General features: G+C 41.5%; 1 protein-coding gene across 3 annotated transcripts in view; it reads left to right on the forward strand.

Annotated features, from left to right (window-relative positions):
* The window catches only part of ARSK (arylsulfatase family member K), a 34,614-nt gene that overhangs the window by 18,023 nt on the left and 1,190 nt on the right, over nt 1-15,401 (forward strand). For all 3 annotated transcript variants that reach the window (XM_055139081.1, XM_055139088.1, XM_055139097.1), the window contains 2 exons: nt 3,677-3,901; nt 12,992-13,216. In XM_055139081.1, the coding sequence (XP_054995056.1) occupies nt 3,677-3,901; nt 12,992-13,216 (450 nt within the window). The remainder of the gene's footprint in view (nt 1-3,676; nt 3,902-12,991; nt 13,217-15,401) is intronic.

The following is a 15,401-nucleotide window of genomic DNA, read 5'->3' on the forward strand; positions in this document are numbered from 1 at the left end:
ACCAACTGGATTCCATGGGATGTCAAAAGACCACATTGCCGCCCATCAATGCAGTGGTCAGACTTCTTTGTCAAAACCCTGAATGAGCGATTTGAGGCTCTTCCTGTTTCTGGAGCAAGCAGATATCATTGGGCTACACTAGCACAAGACATGGACAAATGTTGCCTGCTCAAGCAAATCAAAGATGACAAGTGATACAAATGAAGTTCTGGTCCAAAATCATATTGAACTTCCTTCCCTACACAGCTCCAAATCAAATCTGCTGACTGTTCTGAGAGTATTTTTATCTCTTTATTTAGAGAATTATGGTTATTTTCAATTCAAATGTAGAAAAAAACTCATTTTTTAAAAATATACATATATATCTTTACGACAAGTTGTTTCATAAGACTATGTATTGATTTTGCTGCATTTTGAAGTGGACTTTTTTTGTAGTAAACTGTGAGTAGTGTTTCTTCTGTCTGAAGTAAACCTTGGGAGTAAACCCATGAATGGGTATTCTTTAAATATTTTCATTGAGTAAAAATGCCATCTGGATCATTATTTTACATTACAGAAAATATATGATAAATCTAAGGGATAATTTCCAAGTACTTGATCTGAAATGCAAATAAGATTTGAAGTACATATTTTTTCTCAAGTCCACACAAAAGCTAAATTGTAGTTCAATATTTCTGTTGTTGGTGATAATCCTCACTGTTTGTACCCTGTAACTCACTTTAAAAGGTTACAGCATTTATAGGTTGGAGAGACAGTATAGCAGGTAGGGCGCTTGCATTGCATGCTGCCTACCAGGGTTCAATCCCCGGCTTCCCACATGGTCCCCTGAGCCCCACCAGGAGTAATTCCTGAATGCAGAGCCAGGAGTAAGTCTTGAGTATCCCTGGGTTTGGGCCCCCCCTGCAAAAATAAGGGGGAAAAAAGTTCATAGTATTCACAACTATTGAAATAAAAATGGTATATAACATTGCTGCAGGAAGTGAGGAAATACTACTCTTGAAATCTATTCAGGAAAAAAAAATTACAGGTTGGAGAGCAGCACAAGAGTCAGGGGTTCGTGCCCAGTATTTACAGGAGCTGTTCCACCGTCAGCACTGACAGGCTAGACGCAGAGGCCCCTGGCACAGCCAGCGTGGCCTGGGGTCCCTAGCGCCTCAGACCCTTCATTGAACCATACAGCTAGTTGGCTGGATATTACCAGGAATGGCCCCCTGTTTTCCTGAGCTTGGGAGAGGGGAAATAGTAGCAATTTGCCAGGTTCCAGCATTTATGGGATATGCTGTATCCTCGTGTAAAATCTATAGTTGGTTAGAGTACCAAATCATATATCCACTATCTCACCTTATTCCTCACTAATGATTCAGTACCAAGTAATCAGACACCATATTGGTCATTAGAGGTACCAATTGAATTTTATTTCAGATCACCTATTAGTTTACGATACTCTAAACTCTTAACCCCAACTCAAGGCTCCTGCATTCACTGTTTGTTCTGGAAGGATGTCCTTCCCTTGCCCTTTTGTTTGGCTCAGCCTCCACCTTTCAGATCAGATATCACCTCCTTAGAGTTGTCATTCTGATCATTCTTCGTTCACAGGCTCCGTCAACCTACTGTCTTTGCACTTTAGTGTCCTGTTTCTTTACATTATATTCCTTACTTTGTTTCGTTTCTTGTTTATTTTCCCCCTGAAAAAGGTAAACTTCATGGGTATAGGCCTCAGTCTTTGTGACCAGAGGTCCTGACACAAAGTAAGAATTCAGTAAACATCTTTTTGTGTATTCATTTGTTTGGGAGCCACACCCCAAAGTGCTCAGGGCTTACTCCTAACTCAGTGCTTGGCACAGAGCACTCCTGGCAATGCTCTGGGGTCTAAAGGCCGTGTTGATTCGGGGTCAGCCACATACAAAGCAGGTGCCTTCACCCCAGTACCATCTCTCTGGCACCAGTAAACTTTCCTAGAGTGTGGACACCAGCAAGTATAATATTTGCATGCAGCCATGCTAACATACAAGTTAGTGGTGGGTTGAGGGGAGAAAAGACAGAAAGTTTCATTCTCCCTAAAGCAGAGTCTACTTTATGGGGGAGGTCGGTTAGCTGGGTCGGATAGGAAGAATAGCAACTGTCTAAGCAGAGAGCAGGATAAAGGGTGTTTGATACAGAAGGCCACCTACTTCACCTATTCCTGTGTGCTTGTGTGAGGTAGAAGAGAGTATGAGCTTGCTGTAGAATTAGATGGAAACTTTGGAAAAGTTTTAAGCTGTGTTGTGACATGATCAGATGTTTTAAAATAGTAACCGGGGCTAGAGCGATAGCACAATGGGTAGAGCGTTTGCCTTGCATGTGGCCGGCCCAGGTTCAATTCCCAGCATCCCATATGGTCCCCCGAGCATCACTAGGAGTAATATCTAAGTGCATGAGCCAGGAGTAACTCCTGTGCATTGCCAGGTGTGACCCAAAAAGCAATAAATAAATTAATTAAATAAAATAGTAACCACCAGAGTGAAACAAGAGATATTTGTGGATAGTGGAGAAGGGAGGAACAAAGGAGATGACATAGACACAATTGCTCTTGCCCTGGTAAAGATCCTAATCCCGAAACTCTGCCAATAATACCGTAAAGCAGTTGCTCTCAATTCTAACTGAAACTCCAACTCACCTGTGGGGTTTTGTTTGTTTAATCGGGCAGATCTCTAGGGCCTGCCGAGGAGCTTCCTAAACAGGACGGACTCCTCACTATCCATGCCTTATGGTGATCCTTACTAACAATGAGGAAGAAGTTTCCAGACACTAAGGGACTTGCCAGATAATTGTTCTGCCCAATTATTTCTTGTCCCATTCATTTACTGTCTCTCCTGCTTCCAGCACTTCTTCAGAGAAGGAGTTTCCATTACCCTCAGTCACCTTCATGGGGATGGTCTGGCTATTAGGAATTTGAAAGAAAAGGGTAATAGGAAAGTGTACAGAAAGTGTGGGTCAGTGACTCTCACAACCCCATGATTGTCAAAAACATCTAGCTTGTCTTTCTTTCCTCATTCTAATCACAAAGGAGAAAAAGATACTCTCCTTTCTGATAGAATTTGAAAGAAGAAAGAGTTTAAGAGGAAAGCTAGCATGATCTCCAAATAAGGAAATTTGACCTCTGGTATTATTGTGTGTTCTCCTTCCTATCTAGTCCCTCAACTGATCATCAGGTATGCTGAAATTTGGCACAACTTACACAGACAATAGGTTGGGCCAGAGAGATAGTACAGGGCTGACCTTGCCTTGCATGTTGCTGACCCTGGTTCAATTGCTAATACCACATGGCTCACTGAGCACTGCCTAGAGTGATTCCTAAACAGAGCAAGGCGTAAGCCCCAAACTTCCCCAACCAACCAAATAATAGCAGGTAGTAATCAAAAACTAGCAAGCATCCTGCAAAACTTTTGTCATGTCCTAAATTAAGGGCCAGGGACACAGCTATAATAAAATTAAGGGCCAGGGACACAGCTCAGGGTGGCGAGCATACTTTGCGTGGAGGAGCCCTGGGTTGATCCTTAGCACCGCATGCTTCTCCAGCATGGCAGGATGTGCCACAACCCCCTCCTCACCAAACAAATAAAAGAAATAAGAAAAAACATATTAATAAAGCAAGAACCCAAAATTTAATTAAGATCTATCTTGATTTATATCATAGGTGAGATTATTTCAGCTCTTCGTCAGTTAGAACTTCTTCAGAAGACTGTCGTGATCTATACCTCAGACCATGGAGAACTGGCCATGGAACACCGTCAGTTTTATAAAATGAGTATGTATGAAGCGAGTGCCCATGTTCCTCTCCTCATGATGGGTCCAGGAGTCAAGGCCAACCTACAAGTATCAGATCTGGTTTCTCTTGTGGATATTTATCCGACTATGCTTGGTGAGTAATGTAGTTCTGAAAATGTTTATTTGTAAGAATGCGAGAGAATGAATAAACAAATGAGAGCCTCGCTGCCTTGTCGGTAACCTGGAGAACTTGTTTACTTGCATTAAATCTGAGAATGAGGATAATATTCCTCAGAACTTCACTTATTGTTCTTTTTCCTTCGAAATATTTAGTCAGGGGCCAGATAGATACCACAGTGGTTGTGGCCTACCTGGGTTCAATTCCTGGTACTACATATGGTCACCCATGCCCTTCCAGGAGTGATCCCTGAGTACAGAGCTAGGAATAAGCCCCTAAGCATAGTTGGTAAGCCCCCAAAACTGGTATATATGGCTAGCATAATCTTTGTGTCTATAATATATATGTATATACACACATATATAATATATAACATGTATATAATATATCACATATATAATATATCCCCAAGCCCATTAGGAGTGATCCCTAAGTTCAGAGCTAGGAGTAAGCCCTGAACACCTTTGTATAGCCCAAAAACAAAACAAAATGAAAAACACCAAAAACCCCAAAAACGATTTTATATATATGTATGTATGAATGTATATATATATATATATATTTTTAATCAGGATAGGATTAGAGAGTTAAGTTGTATTTAAACAAAAAAATCCTTGGGGCTGGAGTGATAGCACAGCAGGTAGGGCGTTTTCCCCTTGCATGTGGAGAACCCGAGTTCGATTCCCAGCATTCCATATGGTCCCCTGAGCGTCGCCAGGGGTGATTCCTGAGTGCAGAGCCAGGAGTAACCCCTGTGTGACCCAAAAAACAAAACAAAAAACTCTTACACTTTTTTTTTTAATTTTATTGAATCACTTGAGATAGTTACAAGCTTTCATGTTTGGGTTATAATCACACAGTGATCAAACACCCATCCCTCCACCAGTGCACATTCCCCACCACCAGTATACCCCCCCTTTCCCACCCTCCCCCTGCCTTCATGGCAGACAATATTCCCCATACTCTCTCCCTACTTTTGAAAAGCCTTTACACTTAATTTATATCAATACCCATGGTTTTATTCATATGATCAATTCATAGTTTTGTTCATATGATTTGTATATAATTTGTTCTCTACTATCACTTATGTAAGCATTTTTCTTCTGGATTATTCTATCCACTTTGATATTACTAATTTTATCCAGGGTCTGAAAAGTTCTTTAATCTGAATGCTATAAATAAATTTCTCCTCAGAAGTCTTTACCATTTGCTTTACAGGCTTCCTAATGACTATGAACATAACCAAAGGTCTAAGATGGAGATATCTGAATAAGTATAGTTAGCAAGTTTTTTAAGATATTAGAATAATGTCATCCTCAAATTCGAGGAAATTAAGTAGAGCTTTCAATTTCTATTTAATTTGGCAGATAACTTTAAAATCAGTATTTCAGTACTGTAATTTCCCTCTTCTGAGGTACTATCAAATGCAAAAGTATTATGGGGTTCAATAGTACAGCAGGTAAGGCGCTTGCCTTGTGCACAGCCTGCTATGGCAAAAAGAATGATAATAATAATAACTTAAAATTACCATAATGAAGTACCATGGATTTATATATAGCTTGTAGTAAAAGAAAAGGAGAATGTTTCTGTGTCATTTATGCATGTACATGAAAGAAACTTTTTGGGTGGGGGGGCACTCCCAGTGGTGCTCAGGGCTTACTCCTAGCTCTGCGCTCAGGAATGACTCCTGGCGGACTCAGGACCACATGGGATGCTGTGGATGGAACCTAGCCATGTGCAGGACAAACGCCCTACCCACCGTACTATCTGTCTCTCCGGCTCCATGTCAGAAATTTTTAAAATAAAAAGTAAGAGTTCTTTTTTATCTTTCCTTCTGCTATACAGTATTTTTCATTTAAATAATAATTTCAGGGTCTTAAATTTATTTTGCAGTTAATTTATATCAATTCCTTTCCTTTTTTTATTTAATCCATGTAACTTTTGTTTGTTTTGGAACACTTTCTGATATTCTTTTACGTGTGTACATTTTTATTCTCTGCAGTTTCTTAGTTGTCATTCGCTGGTCCTCCTTTCTCCCAAAGCAATTATCACTCAGACGTATTCCTGCTGCTCTCTGGCTCCTGCAATTTCTAGCTGATCCCTGTGATTTTTCTTTTCTTTCTTTTTTTTTTCTTTTTTTTTTTTTTTTTTGCTTTTTGGGTCACACCTGGCAATGCACAGGGGTTATTCCTGGCTCTGTACTCAGGAATTAACTCCTGGTGGTGCTCAGAGGACCATATGGGATGCTGGGAATCAAACCAGGGTCAACTGTGTGCAAGGCAAAGGCCCTACCCACTGTGCTATGGCCCCAGCCCCGATTTTTCTATTTTTGTGAGAAGTTTATGTGCGATTATTTATGTACGTACCTCATATTATCATCTTTCTAGTTTTAAAGTATACTTTGCTTTCCGGTGCCTTTCCTTCTGTTTCCGCCCTGGTTTCTTCTCATGTAGCACCTTCCTCCTCCAGCACAGGCTCTTTGATCATCGTAGTTGCTTCACTTCCTAGCCTTATTCTGTTTCCTTGAGATACAGTGACCAGAACAGCCCAGGACTCGGAAAGGCTGGGGTGAGTCTCAGTCTTCTCTCTGTGAAGTGCACGGTGGTGTTTCACGTTGTGTCTTTTTCACTCCAGCAGTCCCAGACCGTCATTCGCAGATACTTGACTCTAGCAGTTCAGTATCGCTAGGGGTTACCTACAAGTCAGCCTAGTCTATTCCTAGTCATTTTATCTTCATATAGGTTAGTTGATGGATGTGCATTGTTTAAATCTTTTTTTCTTTAAACCCTGCTTCATATTTTCCTGCAATTAAAATGAGATGCTCTTATTACTGCTTGAGATTCCTACATCATCAGTAAATTGAAAGATTTTGTAAGGTATTGATCTAGCAAATTATATTAGAAGCTCAAATAAGATTGGGATACATTTTCTTTATTTTTTGTTGTTGTTATTGTTGCTTTTAAATCTTCCTAGTATCTGACTATCCTGCCTCTTTTATGTCACTTAACGATAATTTTGTTTTGTTTTGGGGGCCACACCCTGCAGTGCTCAGGGTTTACTCCTGACTCTCTACTCAGGGATCACTCCTAGGAGGCTCAGGGGACTATCTGGGTTGGCCATGTGTAAGGCAAGTAGCTTATCCATTGCACCTAGCACCAAAGGGCGGGGGATTGAATCTAAGTCAGCCATATTCAAGGCAAGCACCTTACCCACTGTACTCCAACCCAACAGTAAACTTAAAAAAAAAAAATTTATTTTATTTAAGAGCCTAACTTACAAAGTTATTGATAGTTAAGTATTAGTCATATATTGTTCCAGAACCAACCCCAACAATAAGCTTTTTAAATTTTGGTTTTTAAAAAACACAGTAGTGGGGCGGGAGCAATAGCACAATGAGTAGGGCGTTTGCCTTGCATGTGGCCGACCCAGGTTCGATTCCCAGCATCCTGTATGGTCCCCTGAGCATCACCAGGAGTAATTCCTGAGTGCAGAGCCAGGAATAACCCCTGTGCATCTCCAGGTGTGACCCAAAAATAAAAAGAAAAAAAAAGTAGTGTTTTTTTTTAAAATTTTATTGAATCATCGTGAGATAGTTACAAGGTTTCAGGGCTGGAGGGATAGCACAGCGGATGGGGCATTTGCCTTGCACACGGCCGACCCTGGTTCGATTCCCAGCATCCCATTTGGTCCCCCAGCACCGCCAGGAATAATTCCTGAGTGCAGAGCCAGGAGTAACCCCTGTGCACTGTTGGGTGTGACCAAAAAAAAAAAAAAGAAAAAAGAGAGATAGTTACAAGCTTTCATGTTTGGGTTACAATCCCACAATGATCAAACACCCATCCCTCTACCAGTGCACATTCCCCACCAAAAACAGTAGTGTTAATGCTGTCTGCTCCTTCCTCACTGCTCTTCCTCTCCCACTTCCTGTTCCCCTCTCACCTACTTAGTGACCTCAGTCCTTTGATCACAATCCAAGGGTCTGACAATAAGCATTTCTTTAGTAAAGACCAAACATTCCCAGAAATTCCTCTGAAGGACTTTCCCACTCTTCTGGGATTTAGAAAAGTTCCCTCCCCTCCCGCCCCACCCCCGTCATCAGTTATTTTTCCCCGTTATTTTATATTTTATATTATTATAAAATATAAAAATGTAAGTTATTTTATATTTCTAAAACTCACTTCTATATAGGTTTTTCTGGGCTTTTGTCTTTCATTGATTCTTGGTAATTCTTTCTGATTCATATTTCCCTGGCAAATATATTCTGTTAACAATATTTAAATGTGTAGACTAGACATGTGTAACTAGAGTAAAGGAAGTAAAAAAATTATCAATTCTCTTCTAATTCCAACCCAGAAATTAATATCTTCAAGGTTTAGAATAGTCTCTACTCTGTTTTACAATAATTTTTTATTATCAAAGGCAAGTAGTTCATTTGTATAATTTGGGAGAGGGACAGATGACAGAAAGTATCCCTTGGGCCCTCATATAAAACACTGAAGCATCTTAATTAACCAACTGTTAGTCAAAGACAAGGTTTCTGTTTGGTTTTCTTGTATGGGTACATCCGCAGCAGGGATCATACCCAGGTCACTGCATGTAGGGCAGATGCCCTACCACTGTGCTGTCTCCCCAGCCCCATAAAAGGTAGAAAGATAAAGATGCAAAGGGTTATAGGTATGAACCTTTTGTTGGAGCCAGGAGTTGAAACTGTAGCATATTTGTTGAAAAATTCGCCTTGTTATGAGGTGAGAATGGAACCCTGGATGGTGCCAGGAATGTAAATTGATGTAGTCATTGTGGAAAACAGTGTGGAGAGTCCTCAAAAGATTCAGAATAGGTGCCAGGGACCTGGAAAAGCAAGTGCCCACATATGTGCTATACATGACTGAGGCTCTGTTTCCAGTTCCCCTTACCACATAGGACCAGAGTCCAGGTAGGCCCCCAAAATCTGGGGGTCAGGGAGAATCTCAAGGGCCAGTGGCGCATGCCTTGCATAAACAAGGCCCCAAGAACTGCTGCTTATAACCCTGGAGACTCCCAAGCACCTCTAGGTGTAGCTTTAATGGCCCTGGGCACTTCTGGGTGACCCTGATGACACCTGGCACCAAAGGGCCTCAGCAGTGCACTTTGCTGGACTTGAACACTGAACCACCCTGTGCAGTTGGCCAAGTGTTGTGGGGACAGTTATCCCAGCTGGCCATCATGAGCACAAAAGTGCCTATTTATAGATGATTGAGCAAGAATGATGTATGTAAACACATTGAAATATTGCTCAGCTACTTGGAAAGTATCATGCTAAGTGAAATGAGTCAGAAAGAGAGAGACAGACATAGAAAGATTGCACTCATCTGTGGAATATAGAATAACAGAGTAGGAGACTAACACCCAAGAATAGAAAAATAGTAGAAATAACTACCAGGAGGTTGACTCCATGGTTTGGAGGCTGGCCTCACATTCTGGGGAGAGGGCAACTCAGAGAAGGGATCACCAAGTATAATGCGGTCAGAGGCCATGTGGGGGAAGGGTGATTCGGGCTGAATGTAGACTAGAGACTGAACACAGTGGCCACTCAACACCTTTATTGCAAACCACAACACCTAATTAGAGAGAAAGAACAAAAGGGAATACCCTGCCACAGTGGTGGGGTGGGGTGGGGTGGGGGGAGATAGGATTGGGGGGGTGGGAGGGATGCTGGGTTTACTGGTAGTGGAGAATGGGCACTGGTGAAAGAATGGGTTCTCGAACTTTGTATGAGGGAAACATGAGCACAAAAATGTATAAATCTGTAACTGTACCCTCACGGTGATTCACTAAGTAAAAATAAAATAAGTAAATAAATAAATAAATATTGCTCAGCTACTTTGTCTGTTTGGGAGGGCCACACCTGGACATACTCAGTTTACTCCTTATTCTCTATTTTCACAAATCACTCCTGGCAGTTCTCAGAGGACCATATGGGATGCTGGGGATTGAATTTGTGTTGGCCGTGTGTAAGGCAAGTAGCTTACCGACTGGCTCCACTTGTTTGGTGAAACCTTTTTTGTAAAGGTGAAATCATGTCACTTGAGCAACATATATGGGCCTATACGGTATTAGGTTTAGTGAAATAAGTCAGTTAAAGAAACACAAAATCCATGAATTGTATCACTGTCATCCCATTGCTCATAGATTTGCTTGAGCAGGCACCAGTAACATCTCCATTGTGAGACTTGTTACTGTTTTTAGCATATCGAATATGCCATGGATAGCTTGCCAGGCTTTGCCGTGCGGGTGAGATACTCTTGGTAGCTTGCCAGGCTCTCCGAGAGGGGCGGAGGAATCAAGCCCGGGCTGGCTGCATGCAAAGCAAACACCCTATTGCTCTAGCCCATGAATGATTTTATTCATCTCTAATACATGTAAAAAACTAAGGCTTGCGGGTTCTCCGGGCAGCTCTGTCTCACCACCTGCGTTCGGTGCCCTGGAACCGCAGTGTGTGGACTGGATCAGGACGGCCGGTGGTCAAGGAAAGGCGAAGGAAGAACAAGGACCAAGCTAGTTGCTGATTAGTTACCGTTTATTCAGTCTTCCATCTTTCTCATCTCCCGCACTCCCAGCTCTGTCCTCTCTCTGGATAAACTGCTGCTTCTGTCTCTCTCCTACTTGTCTCTCCCACCTTGCCCTCTAGGCTACACCCAGCCAGGTAGCAAAATCAACATAAGAAAGCCCTTCCTGAGGGCAGGGCATTCCAAAGCCCTTCCTGACTCTTAAGGTTTTTTTCTTTTCCTTAGTCCAGGAACTTATTAACATCTTAATACTAGTTATTTTTGTATGGACATAGCAAGGGATACATTGAGGCTTGCAAGGCAGCTCTACTGGCAACATCTTGCCACAGGCTCAGACCACAGCACTCAGGCCAGATTAATCACTCCTCACCCTAGCAGGGTCCAGATCTAGTTATCACTATTTGGATCATGACAGCATTTGTCCATGACCAAGCTCTTAACTTATAGTTAAGCATTAGGCACTTTGGCCAGGCCCATCTGGATGCCAGGTAGCACACAACTCACCGCTTGCCCCGGGTCCTTCTCGTCCCACGTCGTTGGGACCCTGCTTTGGGGGTGCTAGGAACTAAGGGCAGCTGAGGCTTAGGTCAAGAGAACAGATGCCCTGGAGGAAAATATCATGTAGAGTCAAATGACTCCCAGGTTACAAAAGCATAACATTTGTTAAGTCTTCCTGTGTCCATACAAAAAGGACTTGCTCTGAATAAACTATGCAAAGGACTCAAGGAGAAGAGAAAAACATTATTTACAAGTCAACAGAACACTAAGAAAGAAGCTACAAATAAACAAAGAGGAATAGGAGCACTATAACGGGAGTAACCCAATAAACCTATACCTGAGGCTATGTTATCCTACAAATACACACACAAAGGGATGGGCTGGAGTGATAGTACAATGGGTAGGGTGCTTGTCCTGCACAAGGTCAGCCTCAGTTCTATTCCTGGCACCCCCTAAGGTCCCCAAGCCCCACCAGCAGTGATCCCTGAACACAGAACCAGGAATAGGTCTGAGTACCTCCAGTGTGGCCCAAAAATGAAAGGAAGGGGAAAGGAGGGAGGAAGGGAGGGAAGGAGGGAGAAAATGTAGATTATAAAACTATAAACAGATTTTTGTTTTGTTCTTCTGTTTACTAAAATCATATGTCTATTTTTTTCCAAACCAGCACATTTTTTAGAATAAAAGTGTACTAACAATAAAGGTGTACTAACTTGATTTTAGGGATGAACTGAATCTTTTCCTTATGTTTATGTGAAATAAGTCAGTTAAAGAAACAAAATCCATGAATGATTTTCACACTATCACTGTTCATCCCATTGCTCATTGATTTGCAACGGGATGAACCATTTTACCAGTCTACAAGCATAGATAATTCTGGTGGCACATGTTTAATCTATCCTTTTAAGATAAAATTGCTTAAATCTGGGAGAATTTAAAATTACTTTAGTAGTGACTAACTCCCAAATTAGACCTGTGAAAGTTTATGTTCTATTTTACCTGTGAATAATAATAAATTTTCATCAAATATCTACAAAGGACCAATTTTGTGATTCTTCTAACTAATTAGGAGCTTAAAATAGATATAAAGCATCAGCTATGAATAGAATTCTGAAGGTTCTTTATTATACTAGTTGTAACTACATTATTTTATATGAATCAAAATTATGCACAAAGAACACAGGATTTAGTTTCTCAAATCAAATCCCCAAGCCAGAATTTCTCTTCCCTTCTATTCTTGTTTTGTTTTGTTTTGTTTTCGGCTTTTTGGGTCACACCCAGCAATGCACAGGAGTTACTCCTGGTTCATGCACTCAGGAATTACTCCTGGTGATGCTTGGGGGACCATATGGGATGCTGGGAATCAAACCCAGATCAGCTGCATGCAAGGCAAACGCCCTACCCGCTGTGCTATCGATCCAGCCCCTTCCCTTCTATTCTTGAAGCTTAAGAATATTACATAAAAGATAGCAGCTCCAAAAACTTAAAATAGAGGGACTGGAGAGTTAGTCCAGTGAGTAGGACGCATGCCAGGCAGGTGGCTGATCCAAGTTTGATCCCCAGTGTCCCATATAGCTTCCCAAATACCACCTAAGTGCTGAGCCAGAGTAATCCCTGATCATTGCTGTGATCCAAAAACTTTTGGATCAAAAGTGGATCCAAAAACTTTTTTAAAAAAGAAAAGAAACCTTTAAATAGAAAGGTATTGAATAGGAAAATGCGGGTGGTATTTCTATTTTTAAAAACCATCTTACTATAGAGGCTGTTGAAATCTTAAGGTGTGAAGCAAGTGCTATAGAAATAAGTGTCAGTGTTATCCCCTTTTACAGATGAGGAAACTGAGGTTCAGAATGTTTAATAGCATGCTCACGATCACACCGTAACCAGCATTTGGATTTAAGCAGTTTATCTATAAAAGCCATATACAGTTTCTTGTCTCTGTGCTTCTTAATGAGGTTGTTTCTGAATGAGAACTATGAAAGGATGACTTATTTTAAAATATTGTGTTATCTTTGCTATTCTCTAGATATTGCTGGAATTCCTCTGCCTCAGAATTTAAGTGGATACTCTCTCTTGCCATTAGCGGCAGAAACATTTCAGAATAAACTTGGCTTCAAAGACCTGCATCCACCCTGGATTCTGAGTGAATTCCATGGATGCAATGTGAACGCCTCCACCTTCATGCTCCGAACTCACCAGTGGAAGTATATAGCCTACTCTGATGGGGTTTCAGTAGCACCCCAACTCTTTGGTAAGTTTGTGAGTGCATATTTTCAAGTGTGATGGTATATATGTGATAGTATATATCGAAAGATCAACTACATAATGTTGCTAAAGAGAACTACTGATCATCAATAAGTAAACATCTGTGGCTTCTCACACTGGAACAGTCCACAAAAGGCTGCCCATGTGAGGAGCAAATCCCCGTCTAAAAGCCCAGAGCAGTGGGCCAGAGCCACAGTCCAGTGGGTAGGGCTCTTGCCTTGCATGCTGCAGACCCGGGTTCAATACCTGGCATACCATATGGTCCTCCAAGCACTGCCAGGAATAATTCCTGAGTACAGAGCCAGGTGTAGCCCCTGAGCACTACTTGGTGTGACCCCCAAAAGTAAATAAATAAGTTCAGGGCAGGTGTCTGAAGGCTCTTGATCAAGGCTCATGAATGAAACCACTCTTTCCTCTGATCATAGTGTCTTCTAAGAGTCGTGGTTGCTTTTCCCAATCATTGGGGTTTACCCTTTCATGTGCATTAATTTTCACATGTTCTGGAGGATTTGTATGTATATATATAGAGATAGATAGATAGATAGATAGATAGATAGATAGATAGATAGATAGATAGATAGATAGATAGATCAGTGTCGTCGGGCACCAGTCATGTCTTCTCCATTCATCCCTGTCTCATTCAGAGTCAGGGAAATGAGGCCCATTGTTACTGTTTTTGGCATATCAAATAAGCCATGGGTAGCTTGCCAGGCTCTGCCGTGCAAGATTCTGCCATACATACATATATATATATATGTATATACATATGTATATATACATATATACGTATACATATACATATATTATAGAAACTAGTATCATTCATACAGTATTTTATGTTCATTCCCAACCCTTAATAATGGTGCCATTCTCCTCATTATATAAAGATTAGATACCTCACAACAAGGAATCACAGCAAAGAAGTGGCAGAAGTAGGATTTCTAGCTCCAAAGTCTATTCTCCTATACCCTAGAAAAAATCCTGCTTATGGGGCCAGAGAGATAGTACCACAGGTAGGGTACTTGCCTTTCCCGTAGCTGACCCAGGTTTCATTCTTGGCACTCCATATGGTCCCAGGCCTTGCCAGGGGTGATCTCTGAGAGCAGAGCCTAGGAATAAGACATGCGCACTTCCAGGTGTGTGCCCAGAGGAAGGGAGGGAGGGAGGGAGGGAGGGAGGGAGGGAGGGAGGGAGGGAGGGAGGAGTTCCTACTAATTTCACTACTCTACTGTATGAATTATATTTTTTAAGTAGTATTGTTACATTTAGATGCTGCCGCATTAGAGGCTCTTCCAGGGTCAGGAGAATGAGACCCATCAATGCGGCCCCGTTGGGAAGGACAAGTAAAGAGAGGCTGCTAAAATCTCAGAGCTAGGACGAATGGAGACGTTACTGGGCCCGCTCGAGCAAATCTCAGATCAATGGGATGATAGTGATAGTGATTGTTACATTTAAGATTTTACTTATCCCTCATAGTATTGTTAGATTTAAGATTTTACTTATCCCTTGTCCCCTTTTTATAAATATAATATATGAAATCTCTTTTTCATATATTATATTTGAAATTAGGGACAAACTACCCTGTTTTCTTCTCAGTTACAAATGTCAAAGTAACACCATAGCACTGTAATTCCATAGTTCATCGATTTGCTTGAGCGGGCACCAGTAACGTCTCCATTGTGAGTCTTGTTGTTACTGTTTTTGGCATATTGAATATGCCATGGATAGCTTGCCAGGCTCTACCGTGCAGGCGGGATACTCTCCATAGCTTGCCGGGCTCTCCAAGAGGGATGGAGGAATCAAATCCAGGTCAGCTATGTGCAAGGCAAATGCCCTACCCACTGTGCTATCGCTCTAGTCAAAGTAACCCAGAATAATTCTTTAGGGCCAGGCTTATTGACCGCTTTGTAATCTCTAAACGCATGGGATTCTTGGGTTCAAAACCAAGTCAAGTTTTCATTATAATGAATAATGGGCATCAAATAATAAATAGTGAATGATGAATAATGCTCGTTGATCGTGTTCTAAAATCATCAGTTGTGACTACCAGATCTTGGGAAAGTCTTTCTTTCCTTTATTCCCGGGGCTTACTGATGACCCTTTCCCAGAGAGGGGTCATCTGATGCCACCTAAATGTCACAGACATCTTCAGGAGCTTCTGGTTACTGCAC

Source organism: Sorex araneus, chromosome 1 (assembly GCF_027595985.1).
Source record: "Sorex araneus isolate mSorAra2 chromosome 1, mSorAra2.pri, whole genome shotgun sequence".
Lineage (NCBI taxonomy): Eukaryota > Metazoa > Chordata > Mammalia > Eulipotyphla > Soricidae > Sorex > Sorex araneus.